At 40.2% G+C, this 22434-nt stretch overlaps 1 protein-coding gene across 3 annotated transcripts in view; it reads right to left on the bottom strand.

Annotated features, from left to right (window-relative positions):
• The window catches only part of unc5db (unc-5 netrin receptor Db), a 185444-nt gene that overhangs the window by 99624 nt on the left and 63386 nt on the right, over positions 1–22434 (bottom strand). For all 3 annotated transcript variants that reach the window (XM_044362152.1, XM_044362146.1, XM_044362144.1), the window contains exon 2: positions 10820–11035. In XM_044362152.1, the coding sequence (XP_044218087.1) occupies positions 10820–11035 (216 nt within the window). The remainder of the gene's footprint in view (positions 1–10819; positions 11036–22434) is intronic.

Below are 22434 nucleotides of genomic sequence, written 5' to 3' on the forward strand. Positions count from 1 at the left end.
ACAGTTTTCCCAGGATAAACAATAACATTTCTAATTCCTCCTAACTTTTCATTATATTTAGAACAATGCATATTAGAGTTTCCACTTTACCTCTTTAGCAGGATATTACATTACATATCCAGTCTTACCACAAGTTTACACACTCTACAAAACCTCATCACTTCTCTAACCTTCTCATGTGTTTCTATTAAGTCCATTACTCTCACTCTGTCTCTGATGCTGTGTTACCATTCCTATTGGCTCTGTGCTCACTTTTATAGTCTCTGTGTTCACTGTTGCTGCTGGTGGTGGCAGATGTTGTAGATGTCGCCTCTTCCTTCTCAGCTCTCCTCCCCTCAGTGAGTCTCCTCTGCTAGGTATTAGCGCTGAGTTCAGCTCTCCTGGATGACAGATGCTGGTCCTTTCCATGTCTCATCCTCGTCCAACTTAACAGAGCTCGATCTCCCAGTTGTAACAGTGACAAGTCCTTTACTTCATGTCTCCTGTTGAAGTGAAATGCCTGTTGTAGCTTCACCTCTGCATCTCTGCATCTGATTAGGGCTTTAGCAGGCCACTGAGGGACCAGACTCCTTCTAAAATGAAGGGAGAGCTGGGTAAGTCAGAATCTGACTCTAGTAGAGGTCACTGGTGTTGCTCTGTAGCACATTCATGCTAATAGTGGGTCTTGGTGTTCAAGGATGCATTTGAACAGCACACTCCGCATGTCTGTTAACCTGAGGGTTGAGGACTGGATGTGACATGGACAATGTCACACTGTCTGCAAAAGTCTTTCCAGGTCTCATTTATGTATTGTGGACCGTTATCACGGTCTATCTGGTCAGGAATGCCAAATATACAAATGTGGATTGCAGTAATTTAACAACCTGCTCTGTTGTGGTTGTAATAGTCTGATATCACACATGTAGTGCTTGTCTTTATACTGACATATGTCCGGGGCTGTCTTCTGCCACGGTTGTTCAGGCAGAGGTGTGGGTTGTAGTGGCTCTCTGTGCTGTGTATGCTTGTTTTTCTGGCAGATACTGTGTTTAATATCAGCGGATATTTTAGGCCACCGCACAGTTTCCTTTGCACATTCTCTACATTTTGACAGGCTTTGATGTCCATTGTGTATGCGCTCCAGTATTTTCTTGTCTCATTGACTGTGGAATTATAATGCGACAGCCTCATGTGATAAGGCCCTCACATGTTGACAATGAATCTTTCACTGTGAAGTAGTCTTTTGCACTGTTTGTGATGCTACTCACTTGTTCAGGCTATCAATCATTGATCAAATTCTGTACACACTGTAGCTGTGTAGCAGACCTTATCATGTCCAGTTTGTGCTGTGATATTGGCCAAGTGTGGGTGACCGCATTAATGTGACAGGCAGTGATCGTCTCTGTCCGTTACTGGGCTATGTGACATCGCACTGGTACACTATCCAAATCCTGAAACTAATGATCTGTGATTTTATCTCCTTTTATCTTCTTACCTCTTTTAATCACTGTATTTTTTTATTGTTGATTGTATTTCTTTTTTCTCCTTTCTTTTAATATTTTCAAATATCTGTTTTTTGTTTGCACCTCTTTCTGTAAAGCACTTTGAGCTGCATTTTATGTTATGAAAGCTACTATATGAATAAAGTTTATTGTACTATTATATTATATATAAGCCAGAGTCTGTCCATGCCTACCAGCTACTCACAGGCCCATACTCCTACTGAACATTCCTTCTCAATGAGCACGTACCTGGTTTAGGCATAGTTGGCAGTTGATATCTTTTTGGAGTCCTACACAGATTCTCACTGGGCATGTTGGCTTCATGACCAGCACCACAGGTGCACACCAGTCTGCAGGTTGCGTGACTCTCTCTATCATGCCCTGCAACTCAGTGTGGACTTTAGGAAGAAGTGGTAGAAGTCTTCTAGCTGTATGTGCAGCCTACGGTACAGCTCCCTCTCTTAAGTGGATCTTGACAAGGTCTGTTTTAAGTGTCCCCTGATGTCCTGCTGCTGCTGCACTAACCTGCCTCCTCTCTACTGCTATCTCTCTCCCTGATAGGTTGCTGACTGTAGGCCCTCTTGCTATGTGTATGTTAAAGAAGTACTTCCTCTGTTTATGAAGTGTACTAGCACTGAACTGTCCCACAATGTTTAGTGTCCTTCCCAGGCTGTCTAAGGGTCCACTAAGTGCTCTGAATGTCTTCAGGTTCATTATGGTAACATCAGCTCCAGTATCGATTCTAAACCTAATAGGAGTGTGTCCTATGTTTATTTGTTCTGTCAAATGCTCAACACTGCCCTGATATACTTTACTTACTGCTCCAAGATGTCTTTACTATAACTGACTTCTCTTTCTGACTTTCTAATGCTGGGCACCTGGCTGGGCTTGGGCTCGCCCCAGTCCGTCTCTTCTCTCTTTAACAGGGTATCTCCCACCTCTCTGCGATGGTTGCCGATGTGTCACCTTCTGCACGTTGCTCCTACTGGCTTATCTGCTGTGCTACATCCTCAGCACTGCAGTTTCCAAGGTGAGGTCGGACATGATCCGTAGTCGCCTAGAGAGCTCTTTGTCGCAGAAGCCGACAACCAGTCTGTCTCTGATGTGAACTCACAGTTCTCACTCAGTTCATGGAGTTCTCTGATAAATGACTCAGTTATTTCCCCTGGCTTTGGCACTCGTTGGTGAAAGCATGCTCTATTGTGTATAGTGTTTTTCTTTGGTATGAAGTGTTTAATTTAGCTAGCACCGTCTTGTAGTCGTCCTCTTTCTCGCCTCCTCCGAAGGTGAACGCCTTGAAAATATTTTCGGCTTCACAGCCCACGGCCTAGATAAGTGTGCTAAGCTGGACCTCAACGTCTTCATTCCCCAACTTAGCAGCTGATCTCTACCATGTGAAACAAGTGGTTTATTAACTTCACAACATTAACCTTGCAAGCTCAGATACTGTGTATCACAGCATAGATGGTTATTCTAGCCCTCTGATTGGGTACACGGTGTGTCCGTCTACTTGTATTACCCAATACCTTTAGAGCAGCCATTAATCACACTATCTTATGTAGCATGGAGACAGGAATACAGGAAACAGAACCATCTTCATGTAAACAACTCAGATTAATGCCTTAGTGGACCTGTTATCATTGGAGAGACTGACTCGTGTGTAAAGTCGGTGATGTTTCAGTTGTTACAGCCGTTGTGCATGTCCAAAACCTGCTAACATATCATTGAAAAAACGTTGATACAGTGAGTCTTTAAAGCTGCACAAATCTATCATTTTATATTGACGATGGATTAATTGACTGTGTGTAATGTGGGAGGGGTTGCTCATAGCGAGGAACCCACAGACTCTGCTATTACAATTAGCTCTACAGAGCTTGGTACAGCTCGACTTGACTCTGTTGCCTTTTTAGGTTTTCCATTGGGCAAAAGTTGCGGATAGTACCTGGTACTGTTTTTGGTATTACCTCCGTTGAGGTTCTAGGTGAGCTGAGCCAATACTGAAAAGTGACGTGAAAACGCTGCAGACCACTGATTGGTCAAAGAATCGTCACTAGAATCATCACTCGGGCGACACAGGACATCCGACGCAAAGCCGTGGTAAGAGCGCCTAATCATCTGTTCAGTGTTTGATGAGTATTTATTTGTGTTTTAGAACGTGATCTCCATGCAATTAGAAAATGATGTTTTATTTCACTCTCTATCTTGCTCGACCATCACTGCACTCTCTCTCTCATTAGTGCTCTCTCTCTCTTTTTCTCTAGTCTTTTTTAAAACAAGTTGGGAAGCTGACAACAAAGCCTAACTTTTCACATTATCAAACGAAGAGAAATGTCCTCCCTTCATCCAAAATTGGTCCTAAATTTACACCAGAGTATTTCCTTGTTTTATGAAATGTGGCCAATCAGCGACAGTCATCACTGAGGGGATATTATTTAAAATGGAAAACGAAATCCAGAAAAATACCTGCTACCAAAAGCGAGTAGGGTCGAGTAGAGTAGAGCTGAGCTGGTACACAGCTATAGTCTGAAACTTTACTGTTTCTGTTCACTCTCATTGTTCTGATCAATTCTCTGTGGCATCATTTCTGATCACAGCAAGCAGCACTTTACACTACCTGACTAGCACCAAACAGCGTACTGACAAAGTTAGCGACTAGCGGGTGAACATAGTGGAACATTTATGGCAGATATTCCCTTGAGGAGACCAAAACAAGCTTAAATATAGTGTAACAGTTGCACAAGAGAAGAGTCACAAAGTCAGCAAACTGACTCCTTGATGCCAGTTACACAGTAATGTCTATCTAAAGTTTGCTAACATTAGCTAGCATAAACTACTGGTCATACCAGGCTAAGTATGACAGTTCAGCAACATCCCTGAATGTATTTAATCTAGAGAGGATGTGTTTTATTGTTCATGATTTCAACATTTGCAAGAGGAAGATTGTGTTACTTGTTTTAAAAAGTTACATAGTTTTGACATAGTGTAAAGTTTACTCGTTTTACTTTATCGGTTTTTTAACGCAGCAGTTGTAGTATTGAGGAAGAGCAGGTTCTTGATACAGTTCGTCACTCTTATAGCTTTCCTCCTGCTGGATGCTGGATGTCGAAGTGGCATGTGAAGTGAGTTGGCGAATACCATCAAGTGAACTTTCTCTTGTACTTTTCCTCTGCACACAGAACAGCAAACAATTTAAGTTCCAAACTTAATTTTGCCATTATCAAGCTCACAACAATGTCACAGCACAGCAATCACACTATAATGAACTTCCAGAAGCAATTAAAGCCTCTTTCCTGTGGAGGGACCTTCATGAATACAAGAAAGACGGCTTTCTCACAGCCTCTAATCACAGAGCATTCAAGCCGAGGTGTCACATTGGCTTTGTTGTTTGCCAGAAATCCCTTCAGGAGGCCTCAGTCAGGTCCTCTAATCAACACACTTCCACCTGACAAAAACTAATGGTGCTTAATTGGTATGGCACGCCACTGCTTCCTTCACACTTCAAATCATAACTTCCACCAGAAATTCATTCAGTTTTAAGTATTAGCTGAACATGTACTGGATGTTGGAACAGTATTCACACAGTATTAAAGGTTTCCAACTGGTCTAGCCTGAGGGTCCATATATCTCCTGAGCGATTGAGCCACGGTCCAAACATACAATTACGTAATGTTGACTTTGATTTCTGAACATGAAAACAAAAATCAACAGAGTGCAACTGGGGCCTAAACCCACTGAAAAAGAAATAGCAAAAGGAAGTGCAACTACGGCTCATAAATCATCATTAAAAGCATCGCAACAGTGTTTAGAACTGAATTGGGTTTACTGAGGCTTCTAAAAACCCTTTAATTTGCACAGCATAACATTTAATATGCCTAATAAGAGGAACAACAGGTCAATAAAGCTGGTGCTTTTCTCAGACAAACAGAGGGAAAGTCATGTTCAAGCAATGCTGGCTTGTTATGGAAGGTCTCTACTAATACAATAAAAAAAAGTTTAAAGGGGTACTCAAGTGATTTAGTACTGCACTTACAAAAAAAATGTCAAAATTAAAGCAGCAGAGGCAGAGAGATGTCTGGACTTTAAGTTCCAAAAACACTGGATCCTACATTTACCATGATGCTACTGGAAAGTGTCTTTTATTAGACTTCCTTCCTCCTAAATGCCCACATGTCTAGTTTTTAATAGGGGTGTAATGGTACACAGAATTCACAGTTTGGTATGTACCTCAGTTCTGGGGTACAATTTTGGTACAGCAGAAAAAAGAAAGGTAGAAAATGATGTTTTAGTCCTTTATTTTGGCTCAGTGGCCAAAACTATTACTGAAAGTTTAGTTGTGCTGCAGTGGAAACTATTGCTGAAACAGTGAAGTTGGGAAAACAACCTTTCAGTTTCTTGCACGGAGTCAGGACACCTGCTGACAGCTGCTTTATGCTGATTTCTGGTCTAACTGTATATAAACTAGTGTAAACTAGCTCCACCTCCAGCAGCTACAACATTAACATGCTGCTCTAACACTGATGTATTAATAAGGTGTTGATTTTATCACAGCAGAGATCGCTTCATTCATAATTATGTTAATGATGATGATTATTTTCTGATGATCAAACTCATTTTTTTACAGCTTTTCTAAAAGTTTCTGATGACCATAAAAAGGAATGTCTTTGTTGTTTTATAGCTGAGGGTTATTTATAGCCTGCCGATGCACAATTAATAATGAGACGAGGTTCGTAAACGTTTCATTTGAATACGTGATATTCCCATAACATTAGCTATTATAAAGGAGCCTCCCTATCAAAACAAAAGGAAGGGACATTTCACTTGCAAATTGTTTTATTTGCCATGGTGAGCATTTTAATGTAACTCGACTCGCCATGAGCCCTGTACAGTATACTTATACCTACATTCATCTTTGGATACTATCTGGAGACCATCAGCAAATAAACAAATCAGTCAGTATTCTGTGAAGTGTGTTCTTTCATTTGGTAGAGGCGTTTCTTCAACAAAGGGTTAGATATGTTGGCTTTTAGTGTGCTTCTACATGCATCTTGACATAGACGTATAGTTTCCTTGATGGGGAGACACTACGGAGACACCGGCACATATCTTAATAACAGTGTTGCACTCGGTCAGTGTTATGGGTCTGACAGTAGTGACACTACAGAGTAAACAGGGTAACCAGGCTACCTTGGCTAAGCCGGCTAGCATACATCCATTAAAATGCTAAAGCCAAGTGGTGCGCTGCCAAAACGTTCTGGGTGGAACTCGCACTCTAGAATTATTGTTCTGCACGTTGGAGTAAGTGGATTATTAAACTATTTTGACAGTGATTGTTTGGGTCACGGAGCGTATTCTTCGCACAACCGCATGTTTGTACCATGACGGTTCAGAAGTTCTTAATGGAGGCTTCCTGTTAAAAATTAAAGCCCAAACCAAGAAAACCTTGATTACATCACAAGGGTAATTTTTTAAACTTGGACATTATACAACTGCTTTCACATGCTGAGTAGGACTCCTCGTGATGAGTAAACTGAACTTCATGTGGAAAATTTTGTAAAGAATTTTGTTTTCTTAAAGAAACCGGAAAAACTTAATCGGCTTCTTACCATGAAGGATGACAGTTGTGGGGTTCAAACCACACCCAAACAGTTCTGCAGAGAGTATTCAGTTTTTAAACAGTTAAACTAACTTTATTATTGCCTTTTTAGGGATGAGTATTAATGTACTGACATGAGATCAGAAACAATATTTTCAGGGGCTTTAAACCAGAGGGATGCACTTTGACAAAAAACCATTGATACCATGACTTTAGAGTCTGACCAAAATGTACTTTTGACTTGCAAACCAGTACCAATTAAATGCATCAGTGTCATTAAGTTTTTACATTTTAATTCCAAATCAAAGGTATTCAGTTTCCCCTCCCAGAATTTAATGAAACTCTCCATTTTCCACCCACACTAAGCTCTTTAAGGCAAGGTGACCCCTTTAACATTACTCACTGGTAATGAACTCTAAGGTTTCTGCCCTTGAATTAATTTAAAAATGTTATTTAACAACTGAATAATCAAATGTGCCATAAATGTGCATTTTTACTACCAATATTCTATTTAGCTTTGGAACGATTGGTGTCTTTGAATATTCGTTCTATATATTTGTGTGAGTGACGACTCATGTGAAACTAACTGAAATTGTGCTGATGTGGCACAGTACACCCCTTCATCTAGCACTGCAAGCAGCTTAGAATAAGCGCATACTGCACATATTACTTGACCCAGCTATGATTACTGAAGCTGCTCTGCCTTTGTTGGCTTTTAGGCTTAAACCATCTGAGGCCACACTGATATTCTTATTGAAGGTCAGTCTAAGTAGCCATGGTCAGGACCTGAAACCATCTACATGCAGTGAAGTGCTACATTAACATACAAAAAAGGATCTTCTCTGAATCTTCACTGTGAGAACAAAAACTTTGGAAAGTGTTTAAAGGCCTCAGGCTTTAATTCTGTATTTGATTCAAAAATACCAGTTGCTAAATGACACATCTTATTGCATTTTGCTGCTAAATCAAAATCTAATTTCTCACCTTGTTAGTGAAAGTCTGTGTTAACAGTGAAAACAATGTCTGCACTCTAATTAAAACTTCTCACCAGAGGAAACTGTTTCCTCAGTGTCTTCAAGTGAGAAATTTACATAAGATATAGACATCCCTGCAACTTAACTACTATATTTTCCATCAGTAGCATTTTTTTTTAAATTCAACAATTATTGATGAATTGTACAACACGTAGTTCCGACCAAGCAATCTGATTGGTCAACTAGACCAATCACCTTGCCGTGCTCAAATGAAAAAAGCCTCATCACTAAAAATATTAGAACCACAGACCATGACGTCGCGCTAACAACAACAGTCATTTCTGGTGGACGACTGGTGGTTGATTGAATTGCGGAGATATGTGAACTTGGCAAACTTGTTTTTTTCTGTAACGTTTGAAGATATGTAGTTAAACATGGTGGTCCGACTTATCTGACATTTCTCCTGGCTCCTTGGGGGGTGGAGGGGTCTGCAGGGTCTTTCTTTTATGTTTGTGAAACTGGATTGAACTGAACTGATTAGGGGTTGTGGGGAAAACAAAACAGATTGAACTCTGAGACTGTGAGACGAGTTACATACGCACACAGTCACACACATACAAAACTCATACCCTTCCTCACTCTTCATCGTTACCTGGCACCCCCATACACAGCAAAACTTAGCCCTTCAGATGAGAGTATATCTCAACTTCCACTCCAGCATCCTCCATGAGCCGCAAACTTGGTCCGCAGCTTTGATCAGCTGGTCCGCAAACTTTACATTTTTAAGCTAGTTAGCTTATTTTTAAGCTAGTTAGCTGGAGTAGTAAGCTAGTTAGTTTAAAAATGTCTGTAAAGTTTGCGGACAAAGTAGCTAAATCTGTCCATGGAAAAATTATTTTTTTCAGCGGATATCTTAGTTACAACGAGATTGAGCTAGCAAAGCAGTTTTGTGTTTATAAGTGAGGTATTTATTCAGTTCAGGAAATGCTGCTATCTCCAGAAAGCGTTAGCTGAAGTTAGCTAGCTGAGTCGGCAGGGACTAGAAATCGTCTCTGTTGCTAGGTCATTACTAAGGGTCGGTCTACTTGCTGGAGTAGTAAACTAGGTTTCATTACATAGGATTCTACTGACGTGAGTGATTGTTTTCCAGGCATTAGTCATACCCCATGTATTTCCATGAAAACGGAGATAACACAAGCAAAAAGTTTTTTATTTTTAGAGCAAACTGCCTCACAATATGACTAAATTTTGTTTATATCTTTTATTTTGTTGGTTAATGTTGTATAATCACAATATTACACTTGAGGGTGTGCTTTACCTTATTGTTGGCACTTCAGTGATGCTTACAGAACTCGGCGCGAGCGCAAAATTAATGACAAATGTCCATCGCAAGTTCTGAAACCCAGCTGACATATTCAAATTTGTCTGACCAGCTGTCAAAAAAAACTAAATGTATTGTATTTCATTTCCATTTTTTTTTTAAGGGACAATTTTTAAACTTAAAATGGTGTATAGCAATATATTTTAGCATATGAAAACATGACTGTACTGTATGCATCATAAAGCTGACAAAATTGTCATAGTAATAAATAAATCTTATCAGTGTGTTCCTAAACAGTGTACATGAGCATACTCCAAGACAAAGCTCCATCACACTGTACAAGCTGTATGAGAGTGAATATTGTGAATATTCATCTGGTTTTGACTCTGGAGTGTTTTGCAGTCTGCTGTGTTCCTCTGGCACTGCTGACGTTTGCTGTGACTGTGCGTGTGACAGACTGATTTCCAAATTTACCATAGTTACCCTTTCCTTTTCACTTCTGTATATCTACACTCTAAGTCAAAGAATAATCACACATTTTCAAACTGAGTAATCAAGCCTTCACCTCAACTCACGCTGTCTAGTATGAATCATCACTTGTTTTAATCTTTTCAATAATGCCACTTCTTAAAGGGATAAGTTCATATTTTTTGAAGTGGGGTTGTGTGAGCTACTTATCCATAGTCGGTTTATTACCAGCAGTAGATTTGGGTCGGCAGGTTCCCAGTTTGGAGAGGCAATGTAGTCCTGTGGACGGGGCCAGCAGCAAAATGTATGTTAGCCACCTAAATAAAGGCCTACATAAAAAATCAATATCAGTTTAAGTGTATCCAATATTTACAATATTTTTACCGCTTTAGTATGCTGTCAGACGGCCTTTTCCTTTGGCACTACATTTGTTCAACTGAAAAACTTTCATATTCCTACTTACTGTCAGAAAGTGCTACTGTAGCATCATACATTGCATGGCATGCGTAGGAATATGGAAATTCTACAGAACTGTTGCTTATTTAGTTATGATTACTTATTCTTATAGAAAAACATGTTCGATCAGAAATCAAGTTTTCAGGGCTTTTAAACCGGACAGGTGCACGATTCTTTTCCTGAACTTTGACTTTTGAGCATTTAGTAATGAACATATGATAAATCCTTCAGATTTGAATCCTCATTTTCAGGGACTTTCAGAGAGGCTGCAGAGAGAAGCTGACTGTATCATTTCCTTCCTGCTGGCTCCATAACCTTAAAAGAAATGTTTGTTTTAGAGGCTCTGTTGGTCACTTCAGTTTCTGGCAAATAAAATACCCAACTGAATGTACTCCGTTTTATAAATGTTATGCTATCTTCAGGTTGTGTTTCCATTTTCCAAAGGACAGGTTTATGTTACATGTAACCCAAAGGTTATTCCAGCCAGTGAAATAACTGGCTGCAATAAGGTCATAAAGCTTTATCTCACCGGTATTGAGGTCCTTATACTCCTGGGAGATGTGCTCATTCTGGTGCACCCACTCCCCGTTGCATTTGAAGAAGATCTGTAAGGCAGGCGCAGCTCGACAACGCAGTTTAATGGGGTTGCTCTTGACAATGTAGGCGTCCTCTGGCTCCTGGATGAAGTGCGGCAGGGTACCCTGCACCGAGGGTAGCGCGTCAGGCTGAGCATCCCCTGTGGCACCTGCAAAACAACATCATCACTCTAAATGTCTCTTTTAGGGAAATCAATATTGTAACGACACATCAGAACAATAGCTAGTTTGACAGAAACAATAGAAAGCCAAATCCTTTTGAGTTGGATACACAATTTAGCAAGGAGAAAGACTCAAGTGCATTTTGTTCTACTAACAACAGTGTAACAGCGACTGCTTGCAAATTTAACATGATTGCTCAGTGGACAATGTTTTGAATTCCCCATCCATCAAAAGCTAACTTATTGTAGAAAGGCAAAGTATACACAGACAACAATTCTTCCTCCATTCTAGCAAAACTGTTCTCTGAGCAATTTGCAGATGAATGAAATCAGAGTGGACCAAGTGGGGAGGAATTAGGAGGGAACTGATTACCCATGTGGCTGTGGAGTCTGAATGCATCTTATCTCAGCTGCAAGGCCCGGATTTCAGTCCACACAAAAACAGCCTGCCGCCAATGTGCCACCATCTTTAACGACAACTCACAGCAGGTTACCCCCCCCCACTCCGTTCAGTCTGGCGAGCACCCGGCCCAGTTCACGACTAACGTTTGTCGTGGCAGCTCATCGATCTAAGCACAGTTTTGGAAACACCGATATGAGAGATTGTGAGAGCGTGACTTTGTATGAGGCGTTTTCTTTTAGTTTGAAGGTAGGCCTTGGTCTCACATGGCATCCTGTGCTATTTGCTCTGGGTAAAGCACAGAGAGCTCGGCGGGCCGCCACAATAAGGTACAGGATGTTTGTGCTCTTGCCATCCCCGGGATCCTTCTCAGAATTATACCTCAGTCCCATCAAGGCAGCTCCAGCTAAGCTATTCAGTGTCGTAAAAGCCCATGAAAGCTATTATGCCTGACCATCAAATCCAATTCTGTCCCCTGAAATCGAATCGGCCCTCTCACCACCTCTCTCAATCAATGTTGTCCTTGTTAAATGGGTAAATGAATGGATGCAGGTGTAAAGAGAGGCCACACATAAAACAAAGCGGCAGGGAGGAGGCTGAATGAACAGGAATAATATGCTGACATTACCTACTGCAGGACGGCTAGATGTCTTTATCATATTGCTACTGCACACACTTCCTTTAGCTATTCAAATCACTGCCTTTATGCTCAACACTTCCTGGAATAATGAACAAAAGCAGTGCTGCAACAAAAGTTTTCAGATAAAATCCTCCATTATGTGCTCATTTACATGACATTTTAATGCATAAACATTTGTTATGTGCTGTTTGTGTTTTTTGTTGACACAATTGACCATAAAGATTCCACAATAATAACACCACTTCTCTCTTCAGAGTCATGACTCATTACAGTCTGGTATCCATCAAGGATACATTTATTTAGAAATCATAACAAAAACGCTGCTAATAATCAGCATTTAGATCTTTTCTTTCATATTAAAACAATCCAATGACTGTTGTCTATACCAGCGGTTCTCAAAGTGGGGTCTGGGGACCTCCAGGGGTCCTTGAGAGGGTTCCCGGGAGCCCAGCAAAAAGGGGAATAATTTATTTTCACTATAATTCCACCTACAAGTAACACAATGACAGTGATGTATGACTGTTTGGTCAAAGGTTTCATACACTTTCTGTAATAAAACATCTAAAAGATTATCAGATGAGGGAAATGACTCAATGAGGTGTTATGGATTATGGGAACTTGTATGGAGCTAAAATGTCTTGAAAGCTGAAGATATGCAGTTTACTGTCATATATGACAAAACTGGAATCTGTGACGTTTTGGTATAACTGCTAGAAAAACTGAAAAAAGATTCATTTTCTATCAAACAAAAAAAGATGAATTTACCATCTTTGCATCTGTAAACTTGCTGATCTGTTTGGTTAAAACAGACTCATTAGTATGTTTCATTAGTGTTAATGAACTATTTACTGTCTGGTTAGTGTCATGCATACCTGTCATTTTATTTATGTGTTGACAGAATTATACTGTATACAGAATGCTGTTAAGACCACATGTAAAGTTTTTTTTAATTGTATTTCTGATATTTAACATTTATTCATCATGAGAAGTATTACTCAGTCATCTGAGCTCTTTAAAGTCAGAGTCAAATGTGAGAAATGGGTCAGGGTCTGAGCTTAAAAGACATTTATCAGGGAGGGAGGGTCTGACAAAAGATGCTACCCAGTTGCATCATGGGTAATGTAAGATCCAGTATTTTGGGGGCTTGACCCCTAAAATGTTGGTTATTAATTATTCAATACTACTCAAAGTATTGCGATGAGATCCTCCATTAGGTGATATTAAGTTACATATTATATTAAAGTATGAACATTCATGATTTGGAGGTAAATGACGTGGAAACGTGGCTGACAGGTGGAGCAAATCACACACAGACTAAACATACAGGCGTGACTTTGTGATGAGAAACATGAAAGAACGTTCAACACCGGCAGTTTCTCCATAATCACTGAATGACAGGCAGAAAATAGTCCTACAGACAGATGGAGATTAGATGACTTCTTGCTGCTTTAAAACAGTGGATGAAAGGGATGAAAGTGGATGATGGGTTTGGGCCAATGTATGGGGTGAAGGGGGGTGAAGGGGGGGTGGGGGGGGGGGTGTTGGTGGGCTGTGTATGAAATCAATTCATTACTCCTATCTGTGCAGATGTGCTTGGGTCAGTGCACACATCTGTTGTAAAACTGACTCCTGTCAGACTTTTAATTTCAACACTGCTTCTACCAACCTGATGTTTAATACATTTACAGCCAATCACGTATTCATGTCATACATGACATTTAAAAAACAGACAGCAGTGACAAAAGAAAATGCTGTGAAGAAATTAATGCGGCGATGATTTCCTAATGTTTGAAAATCCCAGGCAGTGCTGCAATTTGAGCCGGGGTTTTGCTCTCTGAGGGAAGGCGGTCTTTCTTTGTCCTTAAACACCACATGTGGTGGCGAGCCATTACACAGACTACCACAAGCTGTGGACACAGACACTGATGTTGTCTTCATCTCAGCTCTGTGCTGTATAAATTATACATCATCTGCATCAAATAAAGTCTGTTTCTTCTTAACTTTACTTTGTTTTTTTTTCTCACAAGGAGCAGTTTATTGCGACACCATGCAGGTAATTATTATTCTTATCTGCAGGCCAACTGTTGGGTTTTCAAAGAATATAACTTAGTCTAACCTGGTAGGACCTGGACCTCGTCAACACATACAGTATCTGTGGGAGAGCTATTTTCAAAAGAACATCGCTGGTCCCCATTTGTACATTGTGCCATGTCTCCTGCAAACTTTGGAGGCGTTCTCCAAAAGAGCAAAGATTTTCTTGCTGAGTGAACAAAACCAGCTCTTACATGAGGCCGTTATCATACATAATCTACTAACAGCGGATATTACAATTAACATATAAATATATAAGTAAAATGCTTATTAGTGGTGTGGGTAAATAATGGCTACTATTACTATAATGCAATTTCTACAGAACAATGAGCATTAAATCTACTTTTAAACAAGCCTGTGAACTGGAAGGAGGATAATTTGGGGGTTGATTACAACAGCTGCCAAGAAAATAACACTCACAGTAGCGTCTGTCTGTCTTTGTTATATCTTCAACTGAAGAGTTGAAAACTCCTTAAGAGCTTTATAACCCTTTGACATAGACAAGTAACTTTATTCATCTATTTTCAGGTCATGTCGTCTGTAATCTGCTTTAAGGTCTACATTCAATACATTTAATGCTTTCCTGCAGTATTTTGTATACTGTGTGTGCTAGGGATTCATATTTTTCCTTGAAATGAGACATTTTCTAGAAGCACACTATCCCGGGAATCTTGTTTTTAAGGTGTAACTTCAGCTACAGTCAGAACACATTGGTCATTGTTATGGAATTTTCCATCTTTAGGGGTCACATATTGGGTCACACTGGGTCAAGCCTGGGCCTTGAGGTCACACTGTAATTCTTAAACAGGAAGGGGACATATTCTCCTCTCCTTGAGACTCCAGCTGTCTGTGATGAAACCTCTCTGATGGAGGGTAAACCAGCATGTTCACCGACGTCAGAGGAGGCTTTGCTAGACAACACAGATGGGTGGATGAGTAGATTCTATTGACACAGTCAGACATTCAAACCAAAACTGCTGAAGTTTGATGCAACGTGACCTAAACTGACACGGGTAAAATGTAGTGAACCAATTAGACTCATTTCTCATATTGTAGGCTGATAAAGACTCAGACCTTCAGCATCCCAGTTGCAGATGACTTTGATGTTCACTATTTCACTTCTCCTTGATCAAGTGCTTTCAGCTTTATGACATCAAAGGCTCGTGTCCATTTTTCTCCACTGAGGTGCTGACCATCGCTCCAAATATCCACAACAGTCATATTTCAAGCAACATGAAATGCAACAAGGAGAAATATGCATAAACCTGTGTGCTCACACCAAATACTGATGTCATTTAGGTCTCTTCTGTTTATTCCACTTTGTATGAAGTTAACTGATAAATAAAAACTATTCACGGCATTATTTTTGAAAAACTCCTCACTTTACTTTTAGTGCCTAAAACTTTGGCACAAAAAACCCCCCAAAAAACAAAACATATATATATATATATATATATATATATATATATATATATATATATATATATATATATATATATATATATATATATATATATATATATATGTTTGTGTGTGTTGATGGGTGAATGAGAGGCACACTGTAAAGCCTTATAACTGCTGTCTATTCACCATTTCCTAACTACACTGTTTCCAGTTCATTGAGATAAATCTCCGGGTGGTTTAAAGGTTGGGAATTTCTCTGCTTCGGCCTTCACAGTAAGACGACCTCAACCCAGTTCATCTCAATCAATTTCCTAATCTGAAATAGAAATCAGAAAATGAAAAACAGGACTTTTTAAAAAAAAAAATGGTTTTGTCACTCAATTTGAAAAAAATGTATATCAAAGCATTTTCTGACATTAAATAGAATTTATAGAAAAGGATTGATTTTCCTTGATAAGGAGCCTCCTATCTAGGATTAATATTAACCCTGAGCCTTCAGTATTATTAACAACAGCTACAAGATTGACAGTTCAGCTATACGTAGGCTGTGTCCAGTCTATAAATACACACCGTCTGCCTACAATATGTGGGCTAACTTTCTTTCTTTCTGTCTTTCTAATGGCCAGCAGTGAGCGACTCTACTGGTTGCAAATAGAAGTCTATGAGAAAATGACCCTCACTTCTTCTTGTTGACAACGTAACCACGGCAAAACCCCAGATAGACCACACCACAGTGTGTTTTCAGTTCATGAAACTTAACTGTAACATTTTGGTCGCCTAAAAAAAGTCTTATTCAGTGTTTGGTTCTACTAAAAGACCCTCTGAGGAATCATTTAGTTTTAATGGTCTTAGGCCTATTCTTTGCTAGCAGAAATTAGCATTAGCATTATCACAGTTAACCATAGACTGTAAATGCACCGTGCTAACCAAACTAGCAGCTAGCGCTACGGTCAGCTCCACCCTCTTGGTCACTTCTGGCTCCAAAAATCAAAGGTAGCCATGGTCAAATCCAAGATGGCGACGGTCATATTGCTGAACTCGAGGCTTAAAAACGGCAGTCCATAAAACAATGGGTGACCTATGACCTTTGTGCCATTACCTTGTTTCAATTTGAACAAACAGTAACTCATTTTCAACAGGAAAATACTTTCCCATTCAGCCGAATAGCATTTTGACTCAACTTTTTATGAACTATGTTATGCTAAACTAGTATCCAATTTACAGCCATGTTGACAATACACTAGCTAGTCTACAGGCAAATGGAGCAGAGAAGACTGCTTGGATGTTTCCTGTCAGGCGCTTCCAGAGTGAGCGCTGAAACGCCAAAACCACTGAGCGCCATCAGTCACTGGCGTTTCTGTTGTGGTCTACAGTCGCCTTTAGTCATCTTGACAGTGGAAAATAAATGTTCATACATAGCAGCGAAGGCATCGAAGGGCAAATTTCATTGGGAGGAAATTAGGCATAACCTTCAGTGCCTTTTGATGTGCTGTAAGAACGTTAAAGATTGTCTGCTTTTGCTTCGTGGCCTCTCCATCCATTAACTACTGGAGGAGAGCGAATTCATTTTCTGATATGCATATATACTGTTACATATCAAGATAAATAGCCTACAACTGCATGGATGCAATCAGAGTCATTGTTGCATAACCTGTCTTAACTATACTCTTATTATTTGGGTTGTAGTATCTAACCAGTGATGTAAATAATTACACTTCAATAATAAACTTGATACTGGTTCACTGTGTGTGTGTGTGGGGCAAGCATCAAGCTGGGGCGTGCAATGCACCCATCATAGCTAAAATAAACGACGACCGTTTCACCTTTTGATAACAAAGATCATTTAAAATCGCCCTAATTTAATGGAAATTGGATTTTAACTCACTATATAAAAATCCTTAATAAGGAAATAACACAAATTTCCATTTTCAAGACAAAATGAAATGGAAAATGGCTCTATTTCCTTTTTTAAAACGTTACAAACATTGATAATTAAAAAAAAGCCTCTTTTTTCACTTCCTGATTTCCGTGTCAGGATAGGAGATCGATTGGGATGAAGGTAAACAGATACTAGCTACGAGGGATTTTGGAGCTTTACTCCACAATCATCAAAACTCCCAAAGAGGGAATATCTTTTGGGAGACATCATGGTCATCCCTCCAGGTTTTCTTTTAATTTGTCATCCGTGCATATCTGTAAAAACATGAAGCCTAAAAAATGTTGACTCTACTGTGTAGTGTGTACTAAATGATTGCCCTGTGTGGTACCACTGTATAACAAAATCAGCTATTTTTAATTAATTTAAAAACCTTGAGACTTGTGAATCTCTGCTATGACAAGCTTTCAAAAAAAAGTTAGATTCATATGTTAATTTATACTATTATCCTTAAGACCTTCAAACCTCAGAGGATTACTGTATATTCAGCAATCATTCTGATGGGGAATTTTCTTTTGCAAAAAAAATCTTTATTTTTGTGCCTTTAGTCTGTTAATTGCTGTTAATGAATGTCATGAATGCCGGTTCTGACAACGGCTCAAGAAAACAGCTTTTTATTGCTTTCACAGATTCATATGGAAGCCTGCTAATAAAACTGAAATTGTTCAACCAAAGAGACAAACTGCTTCAACACAATTTAAAGCACTAACACATTTAATGGTTAGGGCATGTGATCCTCCTCCATCCAGCACCTTCCTCACCAGTGAGCATCCGTACTCTAATCAGCTAATTGCTCCTATGATGAATAAAAATAGTGCGACATTAGTGAGCCCAGACAAGCCACTTTCTGTTTTTTTCCCCCACATTGCACAGTAACTAATGATGTGCCATGTCCTTTTCTCTTAATGTTTCAACATTCAGCACACTCAAAGGTAGGAGATAATTGGAACAAGGTGACAATCTACGCTCCATAAACCTGGAGCCGTAGCGTTGGCTGCTCCACTCATGATGGATGCTCATAAATATCAGCCTTAATGAAGGAAATGACTGCAGCGCCAATAAGTCACTTATTTCCTCATTACGCTGGTTAATTTTAACACTGCCTCTAAAATGCTCCCTCACCCTATCTGCTGCCAGTCACAGGTTTCCACCTGACTTAACATGAGGCTGAGTGCAGCGGACCTGCAGCTGATAAATGCCCTTGGTATCACTCTGCATACAGGGACACAAGTGACACGGCGGTGGTGCTGTCGGCTGAGGCTGGCTGACAATGCCTCGGAGCCAGGGGACCATGTAGAACAAAAACAGATTCAAATCAACAGTCCTTTACAATCATGCCAGGGCAAGAAGGGTTGAGCTAGTACAGGCTTTAGTGATGGAGTGTGCAGCTTTCAAAGAGCAGCTTTGGACTTCTGGAATATTGACTGCTAAACCTTTTCTTTAACAAACAAGCTCTGCTAGTGGTCCCTCAAAGCTGCAATGTCCATTACATCCCACCATGCAAAGGTGTGGGACTAAAAACGACACGGCAAAGTATGTCCTCGGAGTAGTGCTGGAGCAAAGGTCACAGTGTTCTTGGTAGCAAACTCCCAGCAAACAGCCTTTTAAAGCCTACTGGAAATTACAAGACATTTAAAATGTGAGCTGCTGTACTGTTGTCATGTCAGTGTGGGGGTGCACAACCTACACAACTGATCTTCAACAAGATGTACTGACAACAAGATCATTCTACTTGGAAAGGTTGGTGGCAGGTGCAAATGCCTGCGATAGTTTCTTGTAGCTCTGATTGGACACTGTTCATCGATCAGACGTGTATTCAAGGTGCTTCAGCTACAACGTCATCTTGTTTTTTAGCTACAATGAAATAAAACATTTTGGGACAGCTCAAACTAGACAACCTACACACTCTTGGATTTGGGGTGAATGTTTTTGTCTTAGATCTTTAAAATTCATAAAATTTTGTCAGGTCCATGATGGAGAGAGCTCATCCTCTTATGATTTTGAATGTTCTGAGATTTTGGTGCTAACGGGAAAAGTTAGGAGTTCACCAAAAACATTAGGTTATATGTTATATAAAGTATATATAAAGTTATTAATAATCATAAAAAAGGGACTATGAAAATAGAGGCAATGCTAAAATGCTTAACTAAGTTTGCTGCCATGATAACTATTACCTGCTTAACATTAGCATGTTAACATATAATGTTAGCATTTAGGTCAGAGCACTGCTGTGCTTTAGATGCTCATGGTGAATTATTGACCTGACGATGACACGAGGTCATTGAAATCACGAAGGATCCTCTGGGGACTGACTGTGCTCTGGACCAAAACACTGGCTGACACACAAACTGATTATCACAATAACATCACCTTTTTTGTTCTTTGAAATCAAGTGATGCATTTTTGCATGTTTTATAACTGCTGAACCAGGACAGTTGAGATTAGAAGGGTTACAAAAAGCAGACTAACTACACAGAAAGCGACGTCCAATTTCTAAAAATTACCACACTGGTGGGTAAAAGGAGACCAGGCAAGAGGTCAAGTGAATTTTGAAACCATTCCTTTTTAAACGGTGTCAAACAAGGTCATTGATATATTAACTGGCACTGGTGTGTCTCAAAAATACAATCCTTTCTTGCCATTAGTTTGACAGCTTGCCTCAAGCATCAGCCCTCTGTAAAACCCAAAATAGACACTGGAAGAGAAGAGTTCTTGAAGCCGATAGCACTATAAACTCCTCACCGAGCTTCCTGACTGACTTGGACATTACTATTTCACACAGCCGCTCCACAGCCAAAGTCCTTTAAAACCACACATTCTTCCCCTCACATCCACAAGATCACTGGGGACTTCTCATGGATTTTTTACAGGAGCTGAGATAGGCGGAGGGCAAGGATGAGGAGCGTCAGCAGTGTGAGTATTGGCTTTACATGGTGAGCACCCTCTCAGTTTTTCAGCAGGAGTGCTCATCATTTGAAAGGCAGAGTCAGGAGATGTCAGACTAATCCTTGACACTAAAAGGAGAAAGAGTGGCTGAAGAAAAATGCAGAAACGGCTCTGCATACGGCAGCACTGGGAGACCGCTGGGTGAACCCCAGAAGATAGGTGCTGGAGACACTGAAAGGACAGAAGCTCTGGTGAATACACACACCAAAACACGCACAACCCCATTTGTGATTACTGGTGGGTAAATTCTCTGACATTCACTCTCATGCTAACCTCAACATGAACTCTCAGTTAAATCAGATTCCAACCTCGAAGGACCGGCAGGTTCGCTGTGTGTACTTTTCATCACTGCCGACTACTTTCCGAAGCATTACATATATTTTTAGATACATTTCCTGCAGGTTTCATTTTATTCCAGTAGGAATGTCTTGCTTGACACAGGCACAGTCATTCCTCACAGTGAATTTGGTTACATTTACATATCATTGCATAATCATTCAGTTGTGAGCAGGAAAAAGACTAAACTGCTGCATTCAAGTACTTGTGGGAAATGGCAACATTGGAGACTTGAGTTGGCTGACAAGCAGCAAACATTTCAAGAAGACTGAATTCACACCACATCCTTTCATGAAGCTGGTTTTGACTTATTGAGTGCATTTACATTTGCACAAGTTTCCTGGTTTTTATCAGGTTTCTGGAGTATCCACATCATATGCTGCATGTGAACATCAGAAACCTGAATAAGCCCTTATCTTAGTTTTGACAAACCTGGATATTCTACCTGGAGCACACATGATAGAAACCTGGATTACTGTTATAATAATAATAATAATAATCAATCATTTCATTATTATTTTGTGAAAAGCAAACACAAACCCAAACACACATACAAGCATACAGCATGTGTGGACATATTTATGTACAGCACCAGGCACGCTTGCACACAAGGACAGCAGAGCAAAGCAGCTGCTTCTGCTGATTAATTGAGAAGAAAATAACTCTTAGAGCAGCGAGAGATGTTCCGTTTTTTTCCATTTGCTGGGTGGTCTGTCAAACACGGGCCCGGGGAGGGATCAGACCCCTTTGTGGATGATGACTCAATGCGTGCAGCCTCACTTCATGAAAGAGGAGCCGACTACATTGTTTACAGATACACATTTTGTAACATGACATTGTAAAGCAATACTTCTGCTCCGACCCCCCCCCACCCCTCTCCCCTCCTACGCTCCTCAGTAAAGCCTCTTACATGGTCTGTAATCAATTTTAAAAGGTTGAATGGTATGAAAAGCAATTACACGGCACATGTGTCCACTGTCAGGCAGCTAGTGGGGCTGCAGTTTGAGAGGTGGGCTCCCCAGTGATTACAGAGCATAGATCTGGAGTTGTGTCAGTTATAGGTTGTTTCTGTTAGATCCTCCTGTTACACCAGAGGCCCGAGCAGCCTTACAGGCCTGATTGACTGAGACAGCCTCTGACAGTTATTGACAGGCTGCTGCACTTCCCAGAAAGGGCAACAGAGAGAGAGAGAGGGAGAGGGAGAAGGGGAAGCAAATCCCCATGTTAGGGCTGCTCAAATATCCTGCTTCTGCTCAGCCTCCAAGTGGGACGCTTTCCTTTATATTATCTGAAGGTGTTCCTTATGGACTGATGGGTCCATATTGGCTATTTATTAAATATCAAATACTGAATCTGCCACTCATATTAGCCTCTATAAAAAGTATTAAATGCTTGTTTTGCTGCTGCGTGTAATCAACTGCTGACTGACACCAACTGATATTTGTCTACTTTTCTTTGTCTTATATGAGAGTAAACTGAATATCTTTGGCCAACAACCTCTTTTTTTAATGCCAAAAAAAAAGCCAATTATCGATAATTCGGAAATCAATATCGCAGCTCTGTTCCAAAACTGAGTCAAGCTCTGTGTCGTTGCCTGGGAAACCCTCGGTAGCGTAGCTCCTTTAGAGCAGCGT

The sequence above is a fragment of the Thunnus albacares genome, chromosome 2 (genome assembly GCF_914725855.1).
Source record: "Thunnus albacares chromosome 2, fThuAlb1.1, whole genome shotgun sequence".
Lineage (NCBI taxonomy): Eukaryota > Metazoa > Chordata > Actinopteri > Scombriformes > Scombridae > Thunnus > Thunnus albacares.